Genomic DNA, 26,809 nt, shown 5'->3' with positions numbered 1-26,809 from the left:
AGGTTTCACAACAACAGCTTTCTCCTTTTCCTCCACCATTTGTCCTGCCAAGGTATTTTCCTGTCCCGAGTCTTGAATTGTTTCTGTGTTGGTACTCACTTTTTGACTCAAATTAGTCACTTTCTGTTCCAAGTTATCAATTTTAAAGATTGTGTCATCTGTCTTTTTATGAAGCTGTTCCAGCGAGTAGTTTATCTTATATAATACTGTCACAATAGCTTCTCCTATCAACATTTTGAATGGTCCAAGGTCAATCTCTGGTTCTCAGAATCCTTATCTTGCAGCTGGAGATCTCCCTGTTACACTCCTGTAACAGTTTCACATGCTCCCTCTAGAGGGAAACAGTCTCCACTTGTTTCAATTCTTTCAAACACAACTCGAGCAAATAAAAATAGTTTCAGTTTTCAGTTACTTTTTCCTCCTTTTTTGAACGCAGAAGAGGACAATGGAAACAGTATCTTTCTTATTTTAGCTAGCTGTCAAATCCGTTCTGTCAATGAACATTCCCCAAACGTCATCTGGCAGCCCATTCCCAGGTTCAGAGCAGTGGTAATTTGATTTTCACTCTCTCCTGCAGGCTCCCCCCTCTTCTCCTGCTTCCAAGGGGGTTTTTGTATTTTTGACCGATGGAAATTTAATCCTTTGTCAAAAGCTTTCAGAGACTTTACAATCTATTTACAAAAGCGGAAGGCGGACTTCCTGTTTAGAACCTTCCCGCTTCGGTGCCAAATTAAAGTATTTCAAGATCCAATTTTCTGTTCTACTCACGGGTAGTTGTTTAAAATCCAATTGTCCACAGGAAAAAGTCAGCGCTCTCTGGCAGCAGCAATGCGGCTTCACCGTGAAAGAAGCAGTCGATTCAAAGCACCGCACCACTCACCCCACGTTGCTCTGGATCCCCAAAATAGGGTTCCCCCATGAGTAGGGGAGGTGCAAAGGGTGCCAGCCAAATCCCAAGTTCACAGGCTTCTCCCGCCTGTGATTTCAATGGGTCTCTGCCTTCGCCGTGGCGGTCAGACCCTGCTTTTCACGGAGCAAGTTCCTCCCAATCGGAGGAGCTCCGCCATCGGAGGAGCTCCGCCATTGCCGGAGGCACCACCCCGGAAGTCAAGACTTCCGACATGTAAGGGAAGACGTCCCATTACCCCACATTAGCAACCCCTACTCTAGATACTATTAAGCTTAAAATATTTTAAAACTTGGACAAAAGTAAGAACATGAATTACAATAGGGACAAATACACAAATCTAAGATGAGTAAAACTTGGCTTGCCAGTAGTACATGTGGAAAGGTTCAAGGGATCTGCATCAACAGAAGTATAGTGTCCTGATGAAAGGAAATAATAGTACTGCTCTATTCTGCCTTGATCACCTGAAGTCTGTGTCCAGTTTTGATCACCACAATTTAAGAAGGATATTGACAAGCTAGAACATGTGCAGAGGAGGGCAACAAAGATGGTCTGGAAACCAAGCCTTATGAAGAACGGATGAGGGGGTTTAGTATGTTTATCTAAGATGAGACTGAGGGGAGGAATGATAGCCATTTTCAAATATCTCAAGAGCTGTCAACAGGAAGATGGAACATGCTTGTTTTCTCTTGCTCCAAATAAGGGTTTTCAAGTAATAAGAAAGGAGATTTCAAATAAACATCACAGAGAAGCTTCTATTGATAAGAGCTATTCAATAGTGGAACAGACTGAGAGTTAACCCCACTGAACTCAATATGATTAACTACTCTGTTGATATGTAAAAGGATACATCTTTTGAAGTTCCTGCTGATACAGTTTGCAACTCTCATTCTAGGGTGGTGCCTAAGTTTACCAGCACATCGTGGCCTTGGCATTTGCAGTCAAGGAGATCAATGAAGACCCTCACATCCTACCCAATATCACCTTGGGCTTTCACTTATATGACAGCTATATCAGTGCAAGGAGCACATGTCTTGCCACACTGCTGCTTTTATCCATGGTGGAAAAATTTGTCCCTATCTATATATGTGATGTAGAAAGTTATCTGGCAGGGGTCATTGGGGGACTGGATTCTGAAATCTCCTTTTATGTGGCAACAGTTTTGGATATCTATAAGATTCCGCAGGTAGGACACCTAGGTACCATACCTCTATTAGCTTGCATAGAGGAAGAGGCAGGTTCCTCAGCATAGGTTCCGGGTGAAGATGAAATTGCAAGGAGAACCATGTACACCACCTTGAGTTCCTTGGAAAATAAAGGTTGTACATAATTGTAATGTAAGCAAACAGTCAGACTGACAGACAGACAAACCTGAATAAAGGGGAAGGTTGCAATAGCTGAAAAAATATGTAACTCTCCCCTGTATTACACACACATTTAGATCACTTACAGTATATAACAAATGCCAATGATGGGAGAGTGTGCTTCTCTCTCGCCAGCAGTTTTTGGTTATGCATCATTTTCTGCTTAGTTAGGAGGGTATCTGAATTGAGCTGCTGAGGAATAGGGGTAATTACTTACAGGATAAAAGCAATAATATTATAGGCACCAGTAGAAAAATTAGCAAGGAGGGCATGTCAAATAAGCTGCTGGGGAAGTGGGGGAATTGTTTACAGCTAAAAAAAACCTTACAGGTAAGAGCCAGTACAATAACTATTCCTCTTTAGCCCACTGGACATAATTAAAGATATAGAGAAGTTATGGCAAACTGCAGATACAATCCAGTTCTGCAGGAGAACAGTAAAAGTAGTTAACAGCTGATTCACAAGTGAAATAAATGTTCATAAATAAAGTCTGAGAAGAATCTGCACAGTTATGCTGTGTGATGGGGCATGTGCATCATGAAGAAGAAAGACGAAGCTCCAGAGAAGAAATGTGCATCTAACCCAAATTGCAATTCTGACAAAACCAGAAAATGTCCAGGAAATTTGCTGTTGGGGGCATGGTATGTTCCCCCATTCAGTTTTAAGCATTTTAGAAGACCCTCCCAAATTTTCCAATGACATAAAAAAGTTTGTTTGTTTTTAAGTGAAGTAGACACAATGCTCTGCTCCAGTCATCAGTGTGTTAAAAAGATTCATAAAAATAATATAAAACACAGTTAATAATATAAGACACAGTTCCATTTCCAGTCATCAAATTAAAGGTTTAAAAATGAGAAAAGGGAGATGATCCCAGGTTTCAGCCCATCTGCATGTGTGTCTTTTGTAAAACTGAGAGAGAGGCAAACAAACCCTGAAATGTTGGCAAAGGGTGTATTAGACTAACAGGGTTCAGCACATAATGTATATGAATACTGTGAAAGGAATCTACTTTGTCTCTTCTCTTCCTCCACTTACTTTTCAGCTCATTTATGGCTCTGCTCCGGTGATGAATGATAAAAGCCCAGGGCTTCCCTTCTACCAGATGGCAGTCTCAGAAGCCCTTTAGTATCAGGGAATTCTCTCTTTGCTTCTGCATTTCAGGTGGACGTGGATTGGAGTCATTGCAATGGATAATGACAACGGAGAAAGATTTGTGCAAACCATTTCCCCAATATTTACCAAGAGTGGTGTCTGTTTTGCATTCATAGAAAGAGTCCCCAGTTTAATTTTTATTTCTGAAATTAATGGCATGCTACAACAGGGGACAAGAATAAACCATAAAATTTTTAGCAGCACAGCTAATGTATTAGTTGCCCATGGAGAATCTTATTCCATGGCAACTTTTAGATGGCTTACATACCTATCAGAACATGATGATATGACATACAATATAAAAAGTAAAGTATGGTTAACAACTTCCCAGGTTAATTTCACTTCATTTGTCATTCAAAGAAACTGGGATGCAGGAATATTCAATGGTGGTATGTCCTTTGAGATTCACTTCAGAAACCCACCAGGATTTCATCAGTATGTTGTTGAGAGAAAACCTTCCAGCCCAGATGGGGACAGTTTTATCAGGGACTTCTGGCAACAGGGCTTTGCATGTGTATTCCCAGATATGACTTCAGACAAGGTGGAGGGGAATATTTGCACCGGAGAAGAGAAGCTGGAGAACCTTCCTGGATCATTTTTTGAAATGAGCATGACAGGCCACAGTTACAGCATCCACAGTCCTGTTTATGCCATGGCCCATGCTTTACATGCTATGTCCACAACCAGACTCAGGCACAGATGAATGGTGTATGGATCGAGAGGGAAGAAACTGAATCCACAGTTTTGGCAGGTAATAGGCTAAACATTCTCAACTTGAAGAGGCCTGTTATTCCCCCACAAGGGATTGGTTTCCAAAGTGTTGTCACCTTGCTCATTCATCTCAGACATGAAAAAGTGCTTTTATGAGAGAAATTTTCAGACCACTGAGATGCCACTGCATTCACAGATAAGAAGCAGTGATAAAGGTCAAGAGAGATGTTCAGCATTCTCTGTATCCCATATACACCAAATCCTCCCTCAGATCACGTGATCATACACCACTGTGGTGTCTCCTGTGATGAAGAGGGAAAGAGGAAAAGAAGTGTGGGGCTGGGGAGATAAAGAAAGATGTAAAAATGGGGAGAGGGAGAGAGAGGGATGTGGAAGAGAGAAAATTGGTGATCTCTCCATGCTTGGACCTGAATCCACTGACACTTGACTGAATCACCCTCACCAATTTCTGTTGTTTTTTTCCTACAGGAAGGAAAAAAAATGCTCTGCCCTCCATTAGAATTGCAGCCTTTTCCAAACAATTGCCTTTTCTGTTTTCAATCTAGCTCCATCACTTTCTGAGAAGCATCTCATTTAACAATACGGCCGGAGATGTGGTCTTCATCAACCGGAATGGAGAGGTGGTATCTAGCTTAGATATTGTCAATTGGATAATATTCTCCAACCAAAGTTTGCACAGAGTGAGCCGCAGACTTCTCGAGACCAATCATTCATCCTTGATGAAGATGCCATAACATGGCACAGTTGGTTTAATCAGGTAGGACCACATTATTAGATAATTCCAAAGAAATTCAGTATTGCCTAAGCAATGATCATTCACCTGCATGTCTACTCTCTGTCTTTTAAACTGCATGTTCCTGTGTAGAACATGACCAATGCATACAAAGAGCCAGTGTGGTGTAGTGGCTAAGAGCAGTAGACTTGTACTCTGGTGAACCGGGTTCCCGTCTCTGCTCCTCCACATGCAGCTGCTGGGTGACCTTGGGCTAGTCACACTTCTCTGAAGCCTCTCCCCCTCACAGAGTTTTTGTTGTGGGGGAGGAAGGGAAAGGAGAATGTTAGCCACTTTGAGACTCCTTAGGGTAGTGATAAACACTTCTTCATCCAAGTACCAGATTAAGAGCCAAAAGGTTACTGCTAGAAGTCATTCAAGGAATAAATGCAAATATTTTATTATATTCATAAATATTTTATAAATATTTCTTAACAACTATAAAATACTGGTTTTTAACTGAGGAGAAGAGGATAACGCGCAAGATTTTGCCTTTCTTGCTAAAAAGTGGGGAACTGCTATGTAATCACAACAGCTATACATCCCAGAACAATAGAGGGACTATGACATCACTTCAAACATTACTACTACAGTGGTACCTCGGGTTAAGTACTGAATTCGTTCTGGAGGTCCATTCTTAACCTGAAACTGTTCTTAAGCTGAAGCACCAGTTTAGCTAATTGGGCCTCCTGCTGCTGCGGCGGCGCCGGAGCACAATTTCTGTTCTCATCCTGAAGCAAAGTACTTAACCTGAAGAACTATTTCTGGGTTAGCGGAGTCTGTAACCTGAAGCGTATGTAACCTGAAGTGTATGTAACCCAAGGTACCTCTGTACTAAAAAAAAAAAAAACCATTTTACATATTGTTGGAATGCTGACTCAGCTTAGTAAAATAGAGAGGGGCTCAGGAACATCAACTGTCAGGATGGCCGAGCGGTCTAAGGCGCTGCGTTCAGGTCGCAGTCTCCCCTGGAGGCGTGGGTTCGAATCCCACTTCTGACAAAACGTTACTTTAGGGACGCAGGTGGCGCTGTGGGTTAAAGCCTCAGCGCCTAGGACTTGCCGATCGAAAGGTCGGTGGTTCGAATCCCTGCGGCGGGGTGCGCTCCCGCTGCTCAGTCCCAGCACCTGCCAACCTAGCAGTTCGAAAGGACCTCCGGGTGCAAGTAGATAAATAGGGACCGCTTACCAGCGGGAAGGTAAACGGCGTTTCCGTGTGCAGCTCTGGCTCGCCAGAGCAGCGATGTCACGCTGGCCACGTGACCCGGAAGTGTCTCCGGACAGCGCTGGCCCCTGGCCTATTGAGTGAGATGGGCGCACAACCCCAGAGTCTGTCAAGACTGGCCCGTACGGGCAGGGGTACCTTTACCTTTACCTTTTACAGGAACATCAAGATTTCCAAACTCATTGTTCTCTTGCTGATCCTTCTGCTCTTTCATTTACGGAATAGACTCGGCCTCTTTCTCTCTGTACTGAGAGATGTCTTCCAGGATCCAGCAAGAAAGTGAAGGAGGGTCAGCCACCTTGCTGCTACGATTGCATCCCATGTGCAGAGGGGAAGATTGCAAACCAGGATGGTAGGAGAAATAAATAGATTAAATAGATCCAGACTCAGCACTAATAATTGAAAGGTGTTGTAAGGACGGCTGAGTTTACTTTTCAAAAAAGATAATCTACTGTGTGTGTGATCCTGCCTCTTTCTGATCATTGTCTTTCATATAGTTTAAATATGCTAATCAAATGAGAATGACCATGCATTCAGAGGATGTCAGGGAACTGCCATCGCAACTAGCGGAGGAGGCGAGGCTCCACAGCGATGCTGGAGAGGGGCCAAGCAAGGAGTGAGGCAGGTCTCCGGCTGGGGAAGATAATCAGCGCTACACCAGGGATAGAGGGGGGCCGGTGGGGGAAGCAGAGAGGAGGCTCCAGGACTCTTCGCAGGAGACCAGCGAGGAGAGCACAGGTCCTCCGCTGCCCAAACCCACCCTGCGCAGAAGACTTCCGTGCAGGGAAAGTAGGCGGCGACTTGGCGTCAAAGAGCTTCTTTGCTGGAAGAGGTTCAAGAAACGCCCACAGACAGATTCTGCTAGTGACTGAACAGCCACGAAGTGAAGGGCTGTCCAGCCAGGAAGGGTTTAACCAGGCCACCTAGCCAGGAGTGGCGGCAACTTACGCACGAGCAACCCCACATAACCATTACAGAGTAGTTGGATGGTAGGTGGTTCAAAGCACTTCTTCTTCTTCTTCTTCTTCTTCTTCTTCTTCTTCTTCTTCTTCTTCTTCTTCTTCTTCTTCTTCTTCTTGTGTGGTAAGGCTGCCAAACCAGCCCCTTGTTAGAATAAAATTCACACTGACACATAATTTTGGTTTAAGGTTATTGGGCAAAATTTTAGGCCACAACTTTATTGATTACAGAAATGTGAGTGGTATTGGCTTAGGAATTGGCAACAGACCATATCAGACTCCCGCCCCTTTTGCAGGAAGTCAGTAAGGATAAACCACCCAAAGAGGAAGCCACATCGGGAAACCCTCCTGCATCTCTCCTCGGTGTCCCCAGAGGCCTGGCATGGCCCTCGTCCCGCAAGCGGACTTCAGACAGGAACCAGGCCCTGGAATCCTTTAACAGAATACCCTTGGTCAATGGAGGGGCAGGAGATGGCTGACTTCCCCTCCCCCACAAAGCAATGAGCCAATGCCTAACCGTCAAACCTTACAAAGTTGTGGCGATTGCTAAGAGATAGGCGAAAGCCAAGTGGCCATTGCCAATCTGCCAAATGCAAACATTCCTACACGGCTCCCGGCACAAGACAGGTGTCCAAACAAAGTCCAAAGTAACGCCAGAGAACACATAAAATAATGGGAGGGTGGGTGGGTGTTCAGCAGTGTGAAGCAGGTGCCTGACACGCCTCATGCTGCAGCTTTTATATCCCCTCACAATCACCCCACAGAAAAATGATTGGCCAAAAAGCCAGGGTGATCGTGGTGCCACCCTGGTATGATGGCGTTACTCCGCCCATGCCGGGGGGGGGGGACCAGGTTGGGGGCCTGACCGCAACCAGGAGCACCCTTAAAAATGATCCCACTTCTGCTTCTTCAATTACTCATAGCTGAGTAAGATTGTCTTCCATAATCAAAGTTTTCACAATGAGTCCATAGGTGCCTTTGGAGGCAAATTCTGGATCCATATGTCCTTCCACAGTGGGGATATTGGTTTCCGGATCAGAGCTGATCATGATGTTGATTTGCCAAGCATGCCTTTCTCTTTGCACATTCCTACCTTGCGTCCTGAGCATATCTAGAGGGGGCCTTGGCACTCCTTCTGACTTACACAGGCTGCACCCAGTCTAGTGTGCATAAACATTCAGATGGCAATGGCCCTGGCTGTGGCACTTACAGGACCACATAGCTCTGAACCAATTAAATTCAGGAATACGGCAGTAATTAAATACTGAGAATTATACCATATAAGGTTTTGACATACTGAGCATGCTCTGACTGTGGTCAGACTATTCTCAGTAACTAGAGTGAAATAAAATACTGACGTGGAAACTAATCCTGCAATAAAATTTTAGCAGACCACGATGAAGCTTCTTTGTTTAAACTGGGAGTAAGTATGCATGCTCACACTGTTTGTAATTTGGGCCAATCATAAGAAGACAACAAAGTGCCTTAAGAGGAAATGGGGTGAGGGAAACAAAGCATTTCAATTGAATAGGAAATTTAAACTAAATGGAATGTGTGGAATTTGTGCCAAACGTATAAAACTGTTTCAAACTCTTTGTACGATGTTTAGTTGTTTTAGGTTAGTTAGGTTAGTTATCCCCTGTTGAACCTTCTGCGCAGAATTAAACATTTTGGACTACAGTGGTACCGCTGCTTACATACTTAATTCATTTTGGAGATCCATTCTTATCCTGAAACTGTTCTTAACCTGAAGCACCACTTTAGCTAATGGGGCCTCGCGCTGCTGCTGAGCCGTAGTGCGATTTCTGTTCTCATCCTGAAGCAAAGTTCTTAACCCAAGGTATTATTTCTGGGTTTGCGGAATCTGTAACCTGAAGCATATGTAACCTGAAGTGTATGTAACCCAAGGTACCACTGGACTTTCCCCCTCACAGTCTCATGTGGTTTAGGGGCATATCCATGACACAGAGAAAGCTTAGATTGCAACAATACCACTTTGCATTGCATAAGACAGTACTAAACATGTGAGCTCTTTTCTTCTCAGACAGAAAGTAAACATTTCAGCAAACTGAAATCTATGACCTAATATATTTGTTTCCCCCCAGATATGAATGACTGTAATAAATGACCAGACAAAGACTATCCAAGCAGGAATCGGGATGCATGCCTACCCAAGGATATCAGTTTCTTGTCTTACAAGGAACCTTTGGGCATCAGTTTAGCCTGCTGCTTTCTTTCCCTTTCCTTGATCACAGCTCTGGTACTAGGTACATTTATGAAACACCACAACACACCCATGGTCATTGCAAACAACCGAAACCTCACCTACACTCTCCTCATCTCTCTCCTGCGCTGTTTCCTTTGTGCATTGCTCTTCATTGGCCGACCTGACGGTGGTTTTGGCCTTCATGGCTACAAAACCAGAATCCAGGATGAGGAAATGGGTGGGGAAAGGACTAGGCCACTCCATTCTCCTTTCCTGTTCCATAATTCAAGCAGGGATATGTACTGTGTGGCTGGCAACCTCTCCCCCATACCCAGATGTGGACATGCATTCAATGACAGAACAAATTATACTAGAATGTAATGAAGGGCCTGTGGCCATGTTTTACTGTGTCCTCATCTACATGAGCTGCCTGGCCACTGTCAGTTTTGCTGTGGCTTTCCTTGCCAGGAAGTTACCAGACATTTCAACGAAGCCAAGTTTATCACTTTCAGCATGTTGGTCTTCTGCAGTGTTTGGCTGTCCTTTATTCCTTCCTACCTGAGCACCAAGGGAAAATATATGGTAGCTGTGGAGATCTTCTCCATCTTAGCCTCCAGTGGTGGGTTGCCGGCTTGCATCTTCTTCCCCAAATGTTACATTGTCATTCTGAGTCCTGAGCTGAACAATAGAGAACAGCTAATAAGGAAGAAAAATTAAAGAAATGAGAAACCTGTCATCTGCTGTATTTTGTGTTTTTCTCTGTGTTTACAGTAGAATAGTTGGAAATATAAGTTCAGCTGCTCCCCTTAACAATTTTTTCTAGACTCCAAATTCCCATAGTTAAAATTTCCTTTGTAAAATTGACTTATTTGCTTTGAGGAAGACAATCATACATTTGTTGTTGTTTAGTCGTGTCCGACTCTTCGTGACCCCATGAACCAGAGCACGCCAGGCACTTCTGTCTTCCACTGCCTCCCGCAGTTTGGTCAGACTCATGTTTGTAGCTTCGAGAACACCGTCCAACCATTGTTGGAGCCAGCCAGTCAGGTGGTGCTTAGCATAGCATAGAAAAAAGACACAATGAGGCAGCGTGTATTTTCATAATGCTGGAGAGCTGCTCCTTCCAGCCTTTCTCCTCCGGCAACTTTTTATTATCTCCTTTGTTCTCCCAGCCGCATGGCCGTTTTTCCAAAGTCTCCTGTTACCTCATCCAGTCAAGGCTTGACACTCCCCTCTCCGTATAAGGTAATCATTGCCCAGAGGAATGTCAGGGGGGCCCTGCAGTTTTTACAAGCCTCTGCCTTGGCTGGATGACTCCCACATGCCCTCTTTCTTTATTTTATTATATCGAGTGCGATAAGCGACTCTTGTAAGGGCGGGAGCGGGCCGCGGACTGGACAACTATGCAGTACACATAGAAATTAAGGAAGGAATACATTGAATACATCAACACAAAATAATGCAAATAACTACTATAATGATCACTAAAATTAATAAATGTCGAAGCCAACTTCCATCCGGAAGCCAAGAATATAAGAATTCTGATTCCAAGCTGCATGGTAGGCTTCCTTTGCTATTTTTTAACCATGCACTCGTGTCACTCCTACAGCTCTGAGATTGGTCACTGTATGTTCCTGTAAGAGAACAAGAGCTATTAAACATAAATTTCAATGCATATTGACAGTTTGGATATATGTCCCATGATTCTTTCCCCTCTCTAATTTGAAAACAAATGGAGGCAGGCATACACACCCAACATTTAGAAGCATGCAATAAACTGGTAAACATAATCATATCTTGTACAAAAATATTATCCCTCCATATCTTATGATAATTTTCTCCCCTAAAAGTCTTATTCAACAACACAGTTCTTATAGTTCGAGGGTGGCTGAGCCATGGATGCTGCCAGCCAGAGTAGGATTCTGACGACTGCGGCTTGCCAGCTGATAAGGTGAAATATGGTGGTTTCAACTGGACTGGGTCGTCTGCTTCTCTTCCTTGTATAACGGTGCAGCAAAGGATGGCAAGGCAAATGGTTAGGAAGGTGCTTCTGCGGTTGAAGGGACTCGCCATGGCTGCACGCGTCGAACTGGAACCCACAAAGGCTTGTCCTCTAGGTGGCGCATGCGGAAAGGTTTCGATGCTTCATCCACAAAATGCTGACAAAGTGTAGGGGAGTTCCGCGTGCTGTGAGGCAGGACAACCCACTGATATCGCTTGGTGGGCTGCAAATTGTTATATACTGGCTGGCAATGTAAAAGCAAACCGTTCCTGTCTGCTGGAGCCAGTGGGATGAAAGTGGTTCAATGTGGCCGAAAGTCAATTGTTCAGAAATAAGCTGTTCAGAAACGAGATAGTGCCATTGCTGCAGATTTTTCCTTTGGTGGAGGCCACTCTACCCACACTGAGGTATCAATGATCTTGGTTTGCCACGCTGGAAACGTTGTATCGGTGGCTACAGGCTGGTTTTTATTTTGCACTGCCGCCAGCAGATGGGCCTTGTGGGTGGCTGTACCTACAGACTGACAAATGCGAAGTATAGCTGCTGTGTCTGTGGCAGGATTGCGTATTATCGGGTGCAACGCAACCTTACAATCCTCATTTGCATTTTCAAAGGCCAATTGTTTGATAATTATTTGTTTGGCTTCAGGATTTTCAATTTGTCTACTCACTGCTGTAAGCAGCCTGTCCATAAAGGAAGAATATGATTCTCTAGGTTCTTGTCTGATTGAACCCCACCTAGACTGGACACTGGTGGGTTCCGGGATTTTTCTCATTGCTTGTTGAACAGCAAGAGCAGTATCCCTCAATAAGATCTGCAACAGTGTGGCTTGTACTGAAGCCTGATCAAAGGGCCCACGCCCCATCATAGCAGCCATCACATTTGCGAGGGTAAGATTAGGATTATTCCCTCTTGCTTGTTGCAGTAAAGCAGGAGCATAAGCACGACAGGCGATTTCCCATTCATGGGCAAACAATACACCTGCTGATAGGGGTAACACTGTACGTGCCAAAAGCTTGATGTCATCTGGAACCAACAGCTGGGCTAATGTAGCTTCCAAAAGAGCTTGTGTAAATGGAGCTTGCAGTCCATTTGTCCTAACTGACAATTGAAGCTCTTTCAAGATTTTAAAGTCCAAAGGTTGGTGCTCGGCTTGAGTTCCTGCTGGAGCACCAGCAGGGGGCACAATAACAGGGAATGCCATGGTATCCTGTGATAAGGAACAGGCAAGTACTGCACGTTGAAAGGGGGTAGCTTGTTCTGCCGCTGAAAGAGTAGGGTCATTTCCAGCCAGACCACTGTATTTTTGCAGGATTGGGTCCTCTGGTGAGGAACTGTAATCTGGAGGTTTGGGGTCTGGGGCTGCTGGCAAAGCAAGTGCTGGAACAGGCGGCATCACAGCAGGCTGGACTAAAGAAGCTGGAGGTGATGTTGGCAATACAGCCATGGAGATATTTTTTGGTGATAGAGAGCCCATGGCATAACGAACCTTGCACCAAGCATTTAAAATTCGAACACTGAAACTGGGGTGTCCATGAAAATATGCTCCAATCTTATCCCATTGTTTTATTTCCCAAGTCCCATTTGCAGCAAGCCAGGGGCAGTGCTCATCAATGGCTTGAATGAGCTGTATCAAATCGCCATCAGGGACTTCCAATTTGTTGGAGGACAGGAGAAATTTTAAGTCTTTTAAAAATATCTGTTGCGGAGATGACAGGGAACTGCCCATATTTCTAGAATCAATATATAAGGGATCGACTCACCAGGGATCCGTAGATTAATTCAGCGCTGTGTAGCCCTTTCCGGGCAGGGTGAGTCGATGATTGAGAAGCCTCTTACAGTTTCCTATGAAGTTTGAAGTCAGCGTCCCACTGCTTCCTTTGTTTAGCCTTTGAAGTCCGTCTCAACTGCTTTCTTCAGTCATCCTCCTTTCTTTTAAGTTTTCCTCTTCTTTTAATTGAGCCTCAGAGAGGGCACCACTTGTTGGAGCCAGCCAGTCAGGTGGTGCTTAGCATAGCATAGAAAAAAGACACAATGAGGCAGCGTGTATTTTCATAATGCTGGAGAGCTGCTCCTTCCAGCCTTTCTCCTCCGGCAACTTTTTATTATCTCCTTTGTTCTCCCAGCCGCATGGCCGTTTTTCCAAAGTCTCCTGTTACCTCATCCAGTCAAGGCTTGACACTCCCCTCTCCGTATAAGGTAATCATTGCCCAGAGGAATGTCAGGGGGCCCCTGCAGTTTTTACAAGCCTCTGCCTTGGCTGGTTGACTCCCACAAACCATCTTGTCCTCTGTTGTCCCCTTCTCCTTGTGCCCTCAATCTTTCCCAACATCAGAGTCTTTTCCAGGGAGTCTTCTCTTCTCATGAGGTGGCCAAAGTATTGGAGCCCAGTGAGCACACAGGGCTGATTTCCTGAAGAATGGATACGTTTGATCTGCTTGCAGTCCATGGGACTCTCAACAGTCTCCTCCAGCACCATAATTCAAAAGCATCAATTCTTTGGCGATCAGCCTTCTTTATGGTCCAGCTCTCACTTCCATATATCACTACTGGGAAAAACATTATTCTCTTGTAGCATGTGTTGACAAGGTAACAGAGCAATTCTTGTCAAAATATAAATGTAAGCAAATCTGTATCTAGCCTTAATTCTCACAGCTTTCAGCATAATGTGAAACTGTACCATTGTGGCCATGGAATATTTGAGTATTCATTTATGGTCTATTGTTCTCTACTGCTCACCGTCAGATTTCATCATCAACCTATCCATACTCAAGATCGTAGAAATGTAAGATGATTCTCTTGAGTCAGGCCATCTTGTATGGTAGCCTGTACTCACACTGACCAACCAGATTGCTGTGGGAAATAGAAATACTTTATTGTCACTGTACCACTTGTTTACAGTGAGATTAAACCTTCAAGCCGTATCCAAAAGCAAATGCAGCGTCTCCACCATTCCTTCCTATGGCAGTGAGTTCCATAGATTATCTATGTACTGTGAAATAACATACCCCCCCCCCATTGAATTGGGTTCCCTCCCCCCAAGATTTTGTCTGAATCAGGTCTCCTTGGTGAAATTCAGAGAACTAGATAAGAAAACTGAAACGTTTTATTTTCACCAACACAAGTGATGGATCAGAACACTATATTCTTAACACAAATATGTATTGTATTTGTGGAACGTATATTTTTGAACTTTCCACTGACTGTTGGCATCCTTCAGCAAATGTTTGATGAGCACATAAAATTGATTAGACCTAACCATGATGAATGGAGAATACAAGTAAACCAGAGCTTAATTGGATTGAAAGTGGAATCAAAGAGGACAGAGAGACTTCAGGTTGCATATGTATTCCCATAATGGAGCTCAGCTTTCTAGAATCCAGGCTTAACACCTCTGATTTATACCTCCTGTTATACAGCTCTTAAGGGCAGAAAGCCACTGCTTTCTCTTAGTTTCTACCGTAAACCAGAGCCTACGTTGCCAGCTTGTGATCACTTCTCTGGGAGTAAGGCCCATTAAATCTTAAAACACTTATTTCTGCGTAGACATCTGTACTGTTATACAGCAAGCTAACTATGCTTGTTAATGATTGTCTGTAAGATTATGCCCCCCCCCCCGTTGCAGAAGGTCCAGGTATTCAAGTGGTGACAGGAATGGACAGAAGTAGGGCAAATAATGATGATAATGATAGTAAAAATTTTATTATTTATAACCCACCCATCTGGCTGGGTTTCCCCAGCCACTTTGGGTGGCTTACAGCAGATATAAAAACACTGTAAAACATATTATTTCTGATCTTGCTATCTGCTTTCCGTCCCCCTAGTGCAGGGATGGGAAGCCTATAGCCCTCTAGATATTGCTAGACTACAGCCCTCATCATTGCTGACCATTTTCCATACTGACTGGGGTTGGTGGGTTTTGGAATCCATCAGCATCTGAAGTGCCACACATCCCCAACCCCTGCCCTAGCCAAAATGAAGCAGAATACATATTTAAAAAAATAAAATGCTGAAGTTTGCAGAAGAAGCCAGAGACATCAGCATCACTGAATGTATTTGGACACAATTAAAATTCACCAAAAAGCTGGAAAGTCAGGCCCAGCAACTTTGGGAATCTTATCCACCCTCAGCTGCATCTTGATGAACTGTGGGGTCCTCTCCAGAGTCACAGAGGCATTTGCCCATGGGGGTGTGGGCAAACGTGTTTGCCCAGGCCATTGTGGAAGGCCATTGTGGAAGGCCATTGAGAGGAAGGGGACAAAACTGTGAGCCCCCAGCACAGCCAAGAGTGGCCATTGCACACATTCCACATGGCTGGTGTGAATCCAGGTCCACTCAGCCAAATTCCAAGATGCTGACCACACCATGCTAATTTTGGAGTCTTCTATCAGCAACACTCCCATTTTCTCAGCCATTTTCCAGGATCACTGTCTTTCAGATTCACCCATGTTCTTTCTGCTAGGTCACTTGGCTTTCCTGGACCTCTGCCTATCCTCCTTTGCAATCCCAAGATCTCTCTTGGATTTCCTTGCCCAACATCAGATCATCTCCTTCCAGAGCTGCATGGCACAAATATTCTTTCTCCATGTGTTTGTAGGAAGTGAGATGCTCCTGCTGGTAGCCATGGCAATTGACCGGTATGTGGCCATTTCCCATCTCCTCCGTTATGCTTCATGAGCCTGCCTCATTGCATGGCACTTCTCCTTGCCTCCTAGGCTGGTGGGTTCCTCCACGGCACTGTGCAATTGGGTTTCATCATTAATGTGCCTTTCTGTGGGCAAAATCAAGTGGACAGCTTCTTCTGGGACCTCTCCATGGTCAGCAAGTTGGCTTGCATGGACACCAATCCCTTGGAAGTCTTGATGGTCACCAACAATGGAATTTTGTCACTAGTTTCTTTTATTGGCCTGCTCATCTCATATGGATTCATTCTCTACACAATCTGCTCCCAGGGTCCCACTGAAGAAACCACCAAGGCTGCCTTCACATGCACCTCTCACCTCATTGTGGTCACCATGTCTTTGGGCCATGTTTGTTTATTTACCTGCCTCCATCAGCCCAGTTCATGATCGATAAAGTGATTTCTGTCGTCTGTATCTGTGTCACCCCCTTGCAAAACCCACCATATATGCTTTGAAGAAGAAGGAGAAGGAAGTCATTCTTTATATTGCACACTTTGGAACAATAGACTTTGCTTGGGCCAAGTTCAGGAAAGACAGGCACAGATCGTCCCATTATGGGGTGAGATACGCAGTGTGATCCGGAATTTTCAGGGTTTGAGTGGTGGGTGGAAAGACTGTCAGGGTCTATTTCATGACCATGTTCCCTTCAGAAACTACTGCTTAACAGCTGGTTTGGGGGAGAATTTGATCCAGCTGGTTTCATGGTGCTCCTATGCAAGCAGCACCCATCGGGATTCAATTCCTGTTCTCAGTTGGGGGCGGAGGAAGGGGACAAATCATCTCCTTTTTTAATACATGAAATAACACAAAAAATATAAATTAAACTTTGATTGCTGTGCACGTATTGCATTTTTAGTATAGATGTGTGTGTTATGCTATAATAACATATTCCCTTTATTCAAAAACAATTGCCTCTCCATATCCAGGGAGAGTTTTCTGTCTAAACAGCCACAGGTTCCCTGAACCTGCAGTTGCCAGTTTGTTACAGCCAGGATATTTAATTATTAATCACCCATCCTTCACCCTATTGAAAACAGTTTAAAACAACATTAGACAATCTTTCAGGTTTCTAGGTCCCAGGCTGTACAGAGCTTTAGGCACCAGTACCTGGTGAGGTCATTTGGGTAATGGGTGCAGAAAATGGCACAAATATGAAGGCTTTACACAGCTCCAACACCCTCAACCTGGAGTGACCAACCAGGCAGGACTCAAGGTAATTTTGTGTGCAGGTAAAACTAACAGGGTACCCAGAATACATCACTCATTCGGTACTTTGTGAGGCACTACTTCACCCAACACTTGAAGACTGGGATTACACCTAATTGCTTACCCACCAAAAGTTTTGACGTTTTGCTATTAGGAAGGCAAAACCTCAAGGCCAGCCAATTTGTCTACAGGCAAATTCCTTCCCAGCTCCGAATATGGCACCCATAAGCAACCATAGTAAGGTCAGCAGGCAGAAGTAAAATAAAGTGGTTAAACGGAATGACGCTTTGGGAGAAAAGCTGTGTTAGATCATGACCTGAAAAGGAAAATACATTGTATAAGCACGATAATTAATTGACCTGAATTGTGAATGGAAGTAAAAAGGGAGGGTGGGAGGGTGTCGCTCTTCACCCAGGCATGCTGTGAGAGCCTCCTGCAAATGCCCTTTTAAGCCTCATTGTCAGGCCAGACGAGACAGCAGCCAATGGCTACAGCCAGCAATGCACTGCCCTCCAGGAGGCACCAGTGAGTGGCCCATTCATGGTGCCTTTTGGGTTGGAAAGACCCCTCCATTTTGAGATCCACCGGCCAAGGAGAATTCCCCCCCAAAGGCCAGCAAATGTGTGTGCCTAGGCCATCGGGGAAGGAGGCTGAGCGTGAGGGAACGCAACTGTCGCCCCCTGGAAAAGTGCTGAGGGGTCATTGCCACATGGTTGATGTGGATCCAGATCCACTCAGTCAAATTTCAAGATGCTGACACACCGTACTACATTTTGGAGTCTCCATTGTTTACAAGGTCTTCTATTATGAACTTCTAACATCACCAGTACACCACTGGCCCCTTATTATCCACTGAATGGGAATAAAACACAATAGTTCTGAATATGTGACAAACACATTTTCTTCTGCAATTCCACAAGGGTTTGCAAGCATTGAATAAATAACTAAATTCCGGCTTGGTTATTAACAGGGCTATAATTAAATCTGCTGCTCCTCAAAATTCCCTCTTTCAGGGGCCATTTGCAAAAGTAACGGAAAGGATACTAAAATTAACCAGAATAATTTAAATAGGGTCTGGGATCCACAAGTCTGATCATTCATACTCCCAGATTGCATCGTCTCAAGAAACTTAACTACCATTCAAATGAGACAATTTTTATTTTGGAGAAGCTAATTATAATATTGCCAGAGAAATCATGGGTTCAATGTAGAACAGACAGTTGCCTTTGTATTGAGAATGGTGGTTTTAGTTTTCTGGCTGCTGGAACTGATTTCTTACAATGTATGTCTGGCTCACATAGCGAAATGCATCCTCCAAGGTCCACACCATCCACTTCACACATATCATCAGCCAGGAGAGTTCCTCATTGGTGGCATTGTTTCACATGGTGGATTCTTCTCCTCTCCAGCAACATTCGCTGAGGAACCCCCACCAGCGCTGCCTGAAGAGCTTGTGTAAGAACTAAGCCACTCATTTATTACATCCATGTAATGATCAAACCTAGAGTTCCAGCCTCAGAATAATGACTGAGACTGCAAACTTTCACACTTTTACCTAGGGAGATCCACTTTAGATATGAATGGAATTATGCTGGGGCAAAAAATAGGAAGGAATCTCTTGTGAATTAAGAGAATACAGGCAAAATTCCCATTTCTGGATAGAGAAATGAATGTAAATGTATTAAAATGTATGTATGTGTGTTTGTGTATCTGGGCGAGCCCTTTTGAACAGCAAATTTTGATAGTCTTTATCTGAACTACTAGAGTGTTAGTAAGAATGATTTTTTAAAAAACCTGTTCTGAAACTGAAGGTTCATATACTTTCATTTTCTATTAGTATTTTCTATTAGCAACCCCTAATCTAGATACTATTAACCATAAAAGATTGGAAAACTGGGACAAAAGTAACAACATGAAATTCAATAGGGACAAATGCACATATCTAAGATGAGGAACACTTGGCTTGCCGGTAGTAAATGTGGAAAGGTTCAAAGGATCTGCATCAACAGAAGTATAGTGTCCTGATCAAAGGAAGTAATAGTACTGCTCTATTCTGCCTTGGTCACCTGGAGTCCTGTATCCAGTTCTGACCACCACAATTTAAGAAGGATACGTATTAGCAAGCTGAAACATATGCAGAGGAGGGCAACGAATATGGTCTGGCAACCAAGCCTTATGAGAAATGGTTGAGGGGGTTTAGTATGTTTAGCTATGGTGAGACTGAGGGGAGGAATGATAGCCATTTTCAAATATCTCAAGGGCTGTCACTAGGAAGATGGAACAAAACAAAAAAAATTCCTTCCAGTAGCACCTTAAAGACCAACTAAGTCAGTTCTTGGTATGAGCTTTCGTGTGCATGCACACTTCTTCAGATAACACTTCTTCTTCAGATTGGTATCTGAAGAAGTGTGCATGCACACGAAAGCTCATACCAAGAACTGACTTAGTTGGTCTTTAAGGTGCTACTGGAAGGAATTTTTTTTGTTTTGACTATGGCAGACCAACACGGCTACCTATCTGTAACTGGAACTAGGAAGATGGAACACACTTGTTTTTTCTTGCTCTGAAGGTTAGGACAAAAATCAGCTTCTTCAAGCTACAAGTTTCAACTAAACATCAAGAAGAACTTTCTACTGATAAGAGTTATTCAACAGTAGAAGGGGCGGAGTGTAAACCCCCCTGAAGTTAGTATGATTAACTATTGTGTAAAAGGAAGTTGAAGTTTCTGCTGATACATTTTGCAACTCTCATTCTAGGGTGGTGCCTAAGGGTTACCAGCACATTGTGGCCTTGGCATTTGCAGTCAAGGAGATCAATGAAGACCCTCTCATCCTACCCAATATCACCTTGGGCTTCCACTTATATGACAGCTATGTCAGTGCAAGGGGCACATATCTTGCCACACTGCTGCTTTTATCCATGGTGGAGAAATTTGTCCCTAACTATATATGTGATGTCGAAAATAATCTGACTGGGGTCATTGGGGGACTGGATTCTGAAATCTCCTTTTATGTGGCCACTGTTTTGGATATCTATAAGATTCCGCAGGTAGGACACCTATGTACAATACCTCTATTAGCTTGCGTAGAGGAAGAGGTTCCTTAGCATCAGTTCTGGGTGAAGATGAAATTGCAAGGTGAACCATGTACACCACCTTGAGATCCTTGGAAAAGAAGGATGGTACATAATTGTAATATAAGGAAACAAACAGACAGACAGACAAACCTGAATAAAGGGTAAGGTTGCAATACCTGAAAAAATATGTAACCTTCCCTGTCTTACACACACATTTAGATCACTTACAGTATATGCCAAAGGCCGCTGATGGGAGAGTGGGCTTCTCTCTCACCAACAATTTATCATTATGCATCATTTTCTGCTTAGTTAGGAGGGTATCTGAAATGAGTTGCTGAGGGAGAGGGATAAATGCTTACTGGATAAAAGCAATGATATTTTAGGTGCCAATGGAAAAATTAGTGAGGAAGACATGTCAAATAAGTAGCTGGGGAAGTGGGGGAAAGGGTTACAGCTAAAACAAACCCTTACAATTAGGAGCCAGTACAATAACTATTCATCTTTAGCACACCTGACATAATTAAAGACACGGAGAGGTTATGGGAAATTGCAGATAGAATCCAGTTCCGCAGGAGAAAAGTAATAGTAGATAGCAGCTGATTCACAAGTGAAATAAATGTTCATAAATAAAATCTGAGAAGAATCAGCACAGCTTTGCAATACCCTGCTCCAGTCATCAATGTGTGAACAAGGTTCATAAAAATAATATAAAACAGACAAATTTCCCTCTCCATTCATCAAATCAAAGGTTTAAAAATGAGGAAAGGGAGATGATCCCCGTTTTCAGCCCATCTGCATGTGTGTCTTTGGAAAACTGAGAGAGAGGCAAACAAACCTTGAAACTAACTAACAGGGTTTGCCTAATAATATATATGAATACTGTGAAAGGGATCTACTTTGTCTCTTCTCTTCTTCCATTTACTTTTTAGCTCATTTATGGCTCTGCTCCGGTGATGAATGATAAAAGCCCAGGGCTTCCCTTCTACCAGATGGCAGCCTCAGAAGCCCTTCAGTATGAGGGAATTCTCTCTTTGCTTCTGCATTTCAGGTGGACGTGGATTGGAGTCATTGCAACAGACAATGAGAATGGAGAAAGATTTGTGCAAACTATTTCCCCAATATTTACCAAGAGTGGTGTCTGCTTTGCATTCCTAGAAAAAGTCCCCATTTTAAGTTTTATTTCTGAAATTGAAGGCATGTTGCAACAGGGGACAAGTATAAACCATAAAACTTTTAGCAGCACAGCTAATGTAATAGTTGCCTATGGAGAATCTTATTCCATGGCAACTTTTAGATGGCTTACATACCTATCAGAACATGATGACATGACATATAATATAAAAAGTAAAGTATGGTTAACAACTTCCCAGGTTGAGTTCACTTCATTTGTCATTCAAAGGAATTGGGATTCAGGAGTATTCAGTGGTGCTATATCCTTTGAGATTCACTTCAGAAACCCACCAGGATTTCATCAGTATGTTGTACACAGAAACCCTTCCAGCACAGATGGGGATGGTTTTATCAGGGACTTCTGGCAACAGGCCTTTGGATGTGTATTCCCAGATATGACTTCAGACAAGGTGGAGGGGAATATTTGCACTGGAGAGGAGAAGCTGGAGAACCTTCCTGGATCATTTTTTGAAATGAGCATGACAGGCCACAGTTACAGTATCCACAATGCTGTCTATGCCATGGCCCATGCTTTACATGCTATGTTCGCATCCAGACTCAGGCACAGAGGAATGGTGTATGGACGGAGAGGGAAGAATCCGAATCCACAGTTTTGGCAGGTAATCGGCTAAACATCCTCAACTGTAAGAGGCCTGTTATTCCCCAACAAGGTATGGGTTTCCACAGTGTTGTCACCTTGCTCATTCATCTCAGACATGAAAAAGTGCTTTTATGAGAGAAATTTTCAGACCACTGAGATGCCACTGCATTCACAGATAAGAAGCAGTGATAAAGGTCAAGAGAGATGTTCAGCATTCTCTGTATCCCATATACACCAAATCCTCCCTCAGATCACGTGATCATACACCACTGTGGTGTCTCCTGTGATGAAGAGGGAAAGAGGAAAAGAAGTGTGGGGCTGGGGAGATAAAGAAAGGTGTAAAAATGGGGAGAGGGAGAGAGAGGGATGTGGAAGAGAGAAAATTGGTGATCTCTCCATGCTTGGACCTGAATCCACTGACACTTGACTGAATCACCCCCACCAATTGCTGTAGGTTTTTCCTACAGGAAGAAAAAAAAATGCTCTGCCCTCCATTAGAATTGCAGCCTTTTCCAAACAATTGCCTTTTCTGTTTTCAATCTAGCTCCATCACTTTCTGAGAAGTATCTCATTTAACAATACGGCCGGAGATGTGGTCTTCATCAACCAGAATGGAGAGGTGGTATCTAGCTTAGATATTGTCAATTGGATAATATTCTCCAACCAAAGTTTGCACAGAATGAGCGTTGGGAGGATAGATCCGCAGACTTCTCGAGACCAATCATTCATCCTTGATGAAGATGCCATAACATGGCACAGTTGGTTTAATCAGGTAGGACCACATTATTAGATAATTCCAAAGAAATTCAGTATTGCCTAAACAATGATCATTCACCTGCATGTCTACTCTCTGTCTTTTAAACTGCATGATCCTGTGTAGAACATGACCAATGCATATAGAGAGCCAGTGTGGTGTAGTGGCTAAGAGCGGTAGACTCGTAATCTGGTGAACCAGATTCGCGTCTCTGCTCCTCCACATGCAGCTGCTGGGTGACCTTGGGCCAGTCACACTTTTCTGGAGTCTCTCAGCCTCACTCACCTCACCGAGTGTTTGTTGTGGGGGAGGAAGGGAAAGGAGAATGTTAGCCACTTTGAGAATCCTTAGGGTAGTGATAAAGTGGGATATCCAATCCAAACACTTCTTCATCCAAGTACCAGATTAAAAGCCAAAAGCTTACTGCTACTGTAGAAGTCACTAACAGAATAAAGGCAAATATTTTATTTTATTATATTTATAAATATTTTATAAATATTTCTTAACAATTATAAAATACTGGGTTTTAACTGAGGAAAAGAGGATAAGCCCCAAGATTTTTCCTTTCTTGCTAAAAAGTGGGGAACTGCTATGTAATCACAACACCTACACATCCCAGAACAATAGAGGGAGTATGACATCTCTTCAAACATCACTACTACAGTGCTACCTCGGGTTAAGTATTTAATTCATTCCGGAGGTCTGTTCTTAACCTGAAACTGTTCTTAACCTGAAGCACCACTTTAGCTAATGAGGCCTCCCACTGCTGCCACACCGCCGGAGCACGATTTCTGTTCTCAACCTGAAGCATAGTACTTAACCTGAAGCACTATTTCTGGGTTAGTGGAGTCTTTAACCTGAAGCCTAAGGAACCTGAAGCTTATGTAAGCCATGGTACCACTGTACTAAAAAAATAAAACCATTTTACATATTGCTGAAGTGCTGACTCAGCTTTGCATCATAGAGAGGGGCCCAGGAACATGAAGATTTCCAAACTCATTGTTCTCTTGCTGATCCTTCTGCTCTTTCATTTACGTAATAGACTCGGCCTCTTTCTGTCTGTACTGAGACATGTCTTCCAGGATCCAGCAAGAAAGTGAAGGAGGGACAGCCACCTTGCTGCTACGATTGCATCCCATGTGCAGAGGGGAAGATTGCAAACCAGGATGGTAGGAGAAATAAATAGATTAAATAGATCCAGACTCAGCACTAATAATTGAAAGGTGTTGTAAGGACGGCTGAGTTTACTTTTCAAAAGAGATAATCTACTGCGTGTGTGATCCTGGATCATTGCCTTTCAGATAGTCTAAATATGCTAATCAAATGAGAATGACCATGCATTCAGAGTAGTTGGATGGTAGTTGGATGGTATGTGGCAAGGCCCCCAAACCAGCCCTTTGTTAGAATAGAATTCACATTGACACAAAATCTTGGTTTAAGGTTATTGGGCAAAATTTTGGGCCACAACTTTATTGATTACAGAAATTTGAGTGGTATTGGCTTTTGTATTGGCAAAGGACTGTATCAGACTCCTGCCTCCTTTGCAGGAAGTCAGTAAGTGTAAACCACCCAAAGAGGAAGCCACATCAGGGGACCCTGCCTGCATCTCTCCTCGATGTCTCCAGAGACCAGTCGAACCTTCTGTGCAGAATTAAACTCTTTGGACTACAGTGGTACCTCTGGTTACATACTTAATTCATTCCGGAGATATGTTCTTAACCTTAAACTGTTCTTAAGCTAATGGTGCCTTCTGCTGCCACTGCGCCACCGCACAATTTCTGTCCTCATCCCAAAGCAAAGTTCTTAACCCGAGGTATTATTTCTGGGTTAGCGGAGTCTGTAACCTGAAGCGTATGTAACCTGAATTGTATGTAACCCAAGGTACCACTGTATTTTTCCCCTCATGGTTTCATGTGGTTTAGTGCCATATCCATGACATAGAGAAAGCTTAGATTCCAACAATACTACATTGCATAGCATAAAACAGTGCTAAACATGTGCTTTGAATTAAGCAGAGCTCTTTTCTTCTCAGACAGAAAATAAACATTTCACCAAATTGAAATCTATGACCTAATATATTTGTTTTCCCCCAGATATGAATGACTGTCATAAATGCCCAGACAAATACTATCCAAGCAGGAACCATGATGCATGTCTACCCAAAGATATAAGCTTCTTGTCTTATGAAGAACCTTTGGGCATCAGTTTAGCCTCATTTTCTCTTTTCCTTTCCTTAATCACAGCTCTGGTACTAGGTACATTTATGAAACACCATGACACACCCATTGTCATTGCAAACAACCGAAACCTCACCTACACTCTCCTCATCTCTCTCCTGCTCTGCTTCCTGTGTGCATTGCTCTTCATTGGCCGACCAGAGAAGGTCACGTGTCTCCTGCGACAAACAGTTTTTGGTGTCATCTTCTCAACCGCTGTTTCATGCGTCCTGGCAAAAACCTTCATGGTGGTTTTGGCCTTCATGGCTACAAAACCAGAATCCAGGATGAGGAAATGGGTGGGGAAAGGACTAGGCCACTCCATTCTCCTTTCCTGTTCCATAGTTCAAGCAGGGATATGTACTGTGTGGCTGGCAACCTCTCCCCCATACCCAGATGTGGACATGCATTCAATGACAGAAGAAATGATACTAGAATGTAAAGCGGGGTCTGTAACAATGTTTTACTGTGTCCTCATCTACATGAGTTGCCTGGCCACTGTAAGCTTTGCTGTGGCTTTCCTTGCCAGGAAGTTACCAGACAGTTTCAACGAAGCCAAGTTTATCACCTTCAGCATGTTGGTCTTCTGCAGTGTTTGGCTGTCCTTTATTCCTTCCTACCTGAGCACCAAGGGAAAATATATGGTAGCTGTGGAGATCTTCTCCATCTTAGCCTCCGGTGGTGGGTTGCTGGGTTGCATCTTCTTCCCCAAATGTTACATAATCATTCTGAGGCCTGAGCTGAACAAAAGGGAACAGCTAATAAGGAAGAAAAATTAAAGAATTGAGAAACCTGTCATCTGCTGTATTTACAGTAAAATATTTGGAAATATAAGTTCAGCTGCTCCCTTTTACAATTTTTTCTACACTCCAAATTCCCATACTTGAAATTTCCTTTGTAAAATTCACTCATTTCCTTTGAGGAATACATTTCCACATACATTATTTTGTTGCAGCATGTGTTGACAAGAAGAATTAGAGCAATTCTTGTCAAAATATAAAAGTAAGCAAATCTGTATCTAGCCTTAATTCTCACAGCTTTCAGCATAATTGGATATGCAAAATTGTACTATTGCAGGCCACGGAATATTTGAGTATTCATTTATGTTCTGGTCTCTTGTTCTGTACTGCTCACAGTCAGATTTCATCATCAACTATCCATACTCAAGATCCTAGAAATGTAAGATGATCCTCTTGAGTTAGGCCAATGGCCCATCTTGTACGGCAGGCTGTACTCACACTGACCAACCAGATTCCTGTGGGAAATAGAAATACTTTATTATCACTGTACCACTTGTTTACAGTGAGATTAAAAATTCAAGCCATATCCAAAAGCAAATGCACTGTCTCCACCATTGTTTCCTATGCCAGTGAGTTCCATAGATTATCTATGTACTGTGAAATAATTTATCCTCCATTGAATTGGGTTACCTCCCCAGAAGATGTTGTCTGAATCAGGTCTGCTTGGTGAAATTCAGAGAACTAGATAAGAAAGTGTGAATGATTTCTGCCCTGCTGCTTGGAAAATATGGCAAGAAAGAACCATGTACAGTTCACTGTGCAAAGCATTCAACAAAGCCACAACTGAAAAGTTTTATTTTCACCAACACAAGTGATGGATTAGAACACTATATTCTTAATAGAAATATGTATTATATTTCTGGCAAGTATATTGTTGGACTTTCCCCTGACTGTTGGCATCCTTCAGCAAATGTTTAATGAGCAGATAAAATTGATTAGACCGAACCATGATGAATGGAGAATACAAGTAAACCAGAGCTTAATCAG

General features: G+C 43.2%; 1 protein-coding gene and 1 pseudogene across 2 annotated transcripts; both read left to right on the top strand.

Annotated features, from left to right (window-relative positions):
* Window positions 1-1,964: 1,964 nt before the first annotated feature.
* LOC310830413 (vomeronasal type-2 receptor 26-like) lies at window positions 1,965-10,033 on the top strand (annotated as a pseudogene). The gene is made up of 5 exons: window positions 1,965-2,093; window positions 3,314-4,174; window positions 4,701-4,912; window positions 6,377-6,503; window positions 9,216-10,033. The product of its transcript is annotated as a vomeronasal type-2 receptor 26-like (transcript).
* An 11,183-nt stretch (window positions 10,034-21,216) lies between these two features.
* On the top strand, window positions 21,217-25,801 carry LOC310829213 (vomeronasal type-2 receptor 26-like; the record flags this gene model as incomplete). The annotated part of the gene is made up of 4 exons (XM_083707449.1): window positions 21,217-22,071; window positions 22,597-22,824; window positions 23,849-23,975; window positions 24,900-25,801. The coding sequence occupies exons 1-4, from the start codon at window positions 21,235-21,237 to the stop codon at window positions 25,799-25,801; spliced, it is 2,094 nt and encodes a 697-aa protein (XP_083563575.1). The 5' UTR covers window positions 21,217-21,234.
* Window positions 25,802-26,809: the final 1,008 nt, after the last annotated feature.

Source organism: Podarcis gaigeae, assembly GCF_964106915.1.
Source record: "Podarcis gaigeae genome assembly, chromosome: 13".
Taxonomy (NCBI): Eukaryota; Metazoa; Chordata; class Lepidosauria; order Squamata; family Lacertidae; genus Podarcis; species Podarcis gaigeae.
This window is presented reverse-complemented; position numbering and strand designations above follow the sequence as displayed.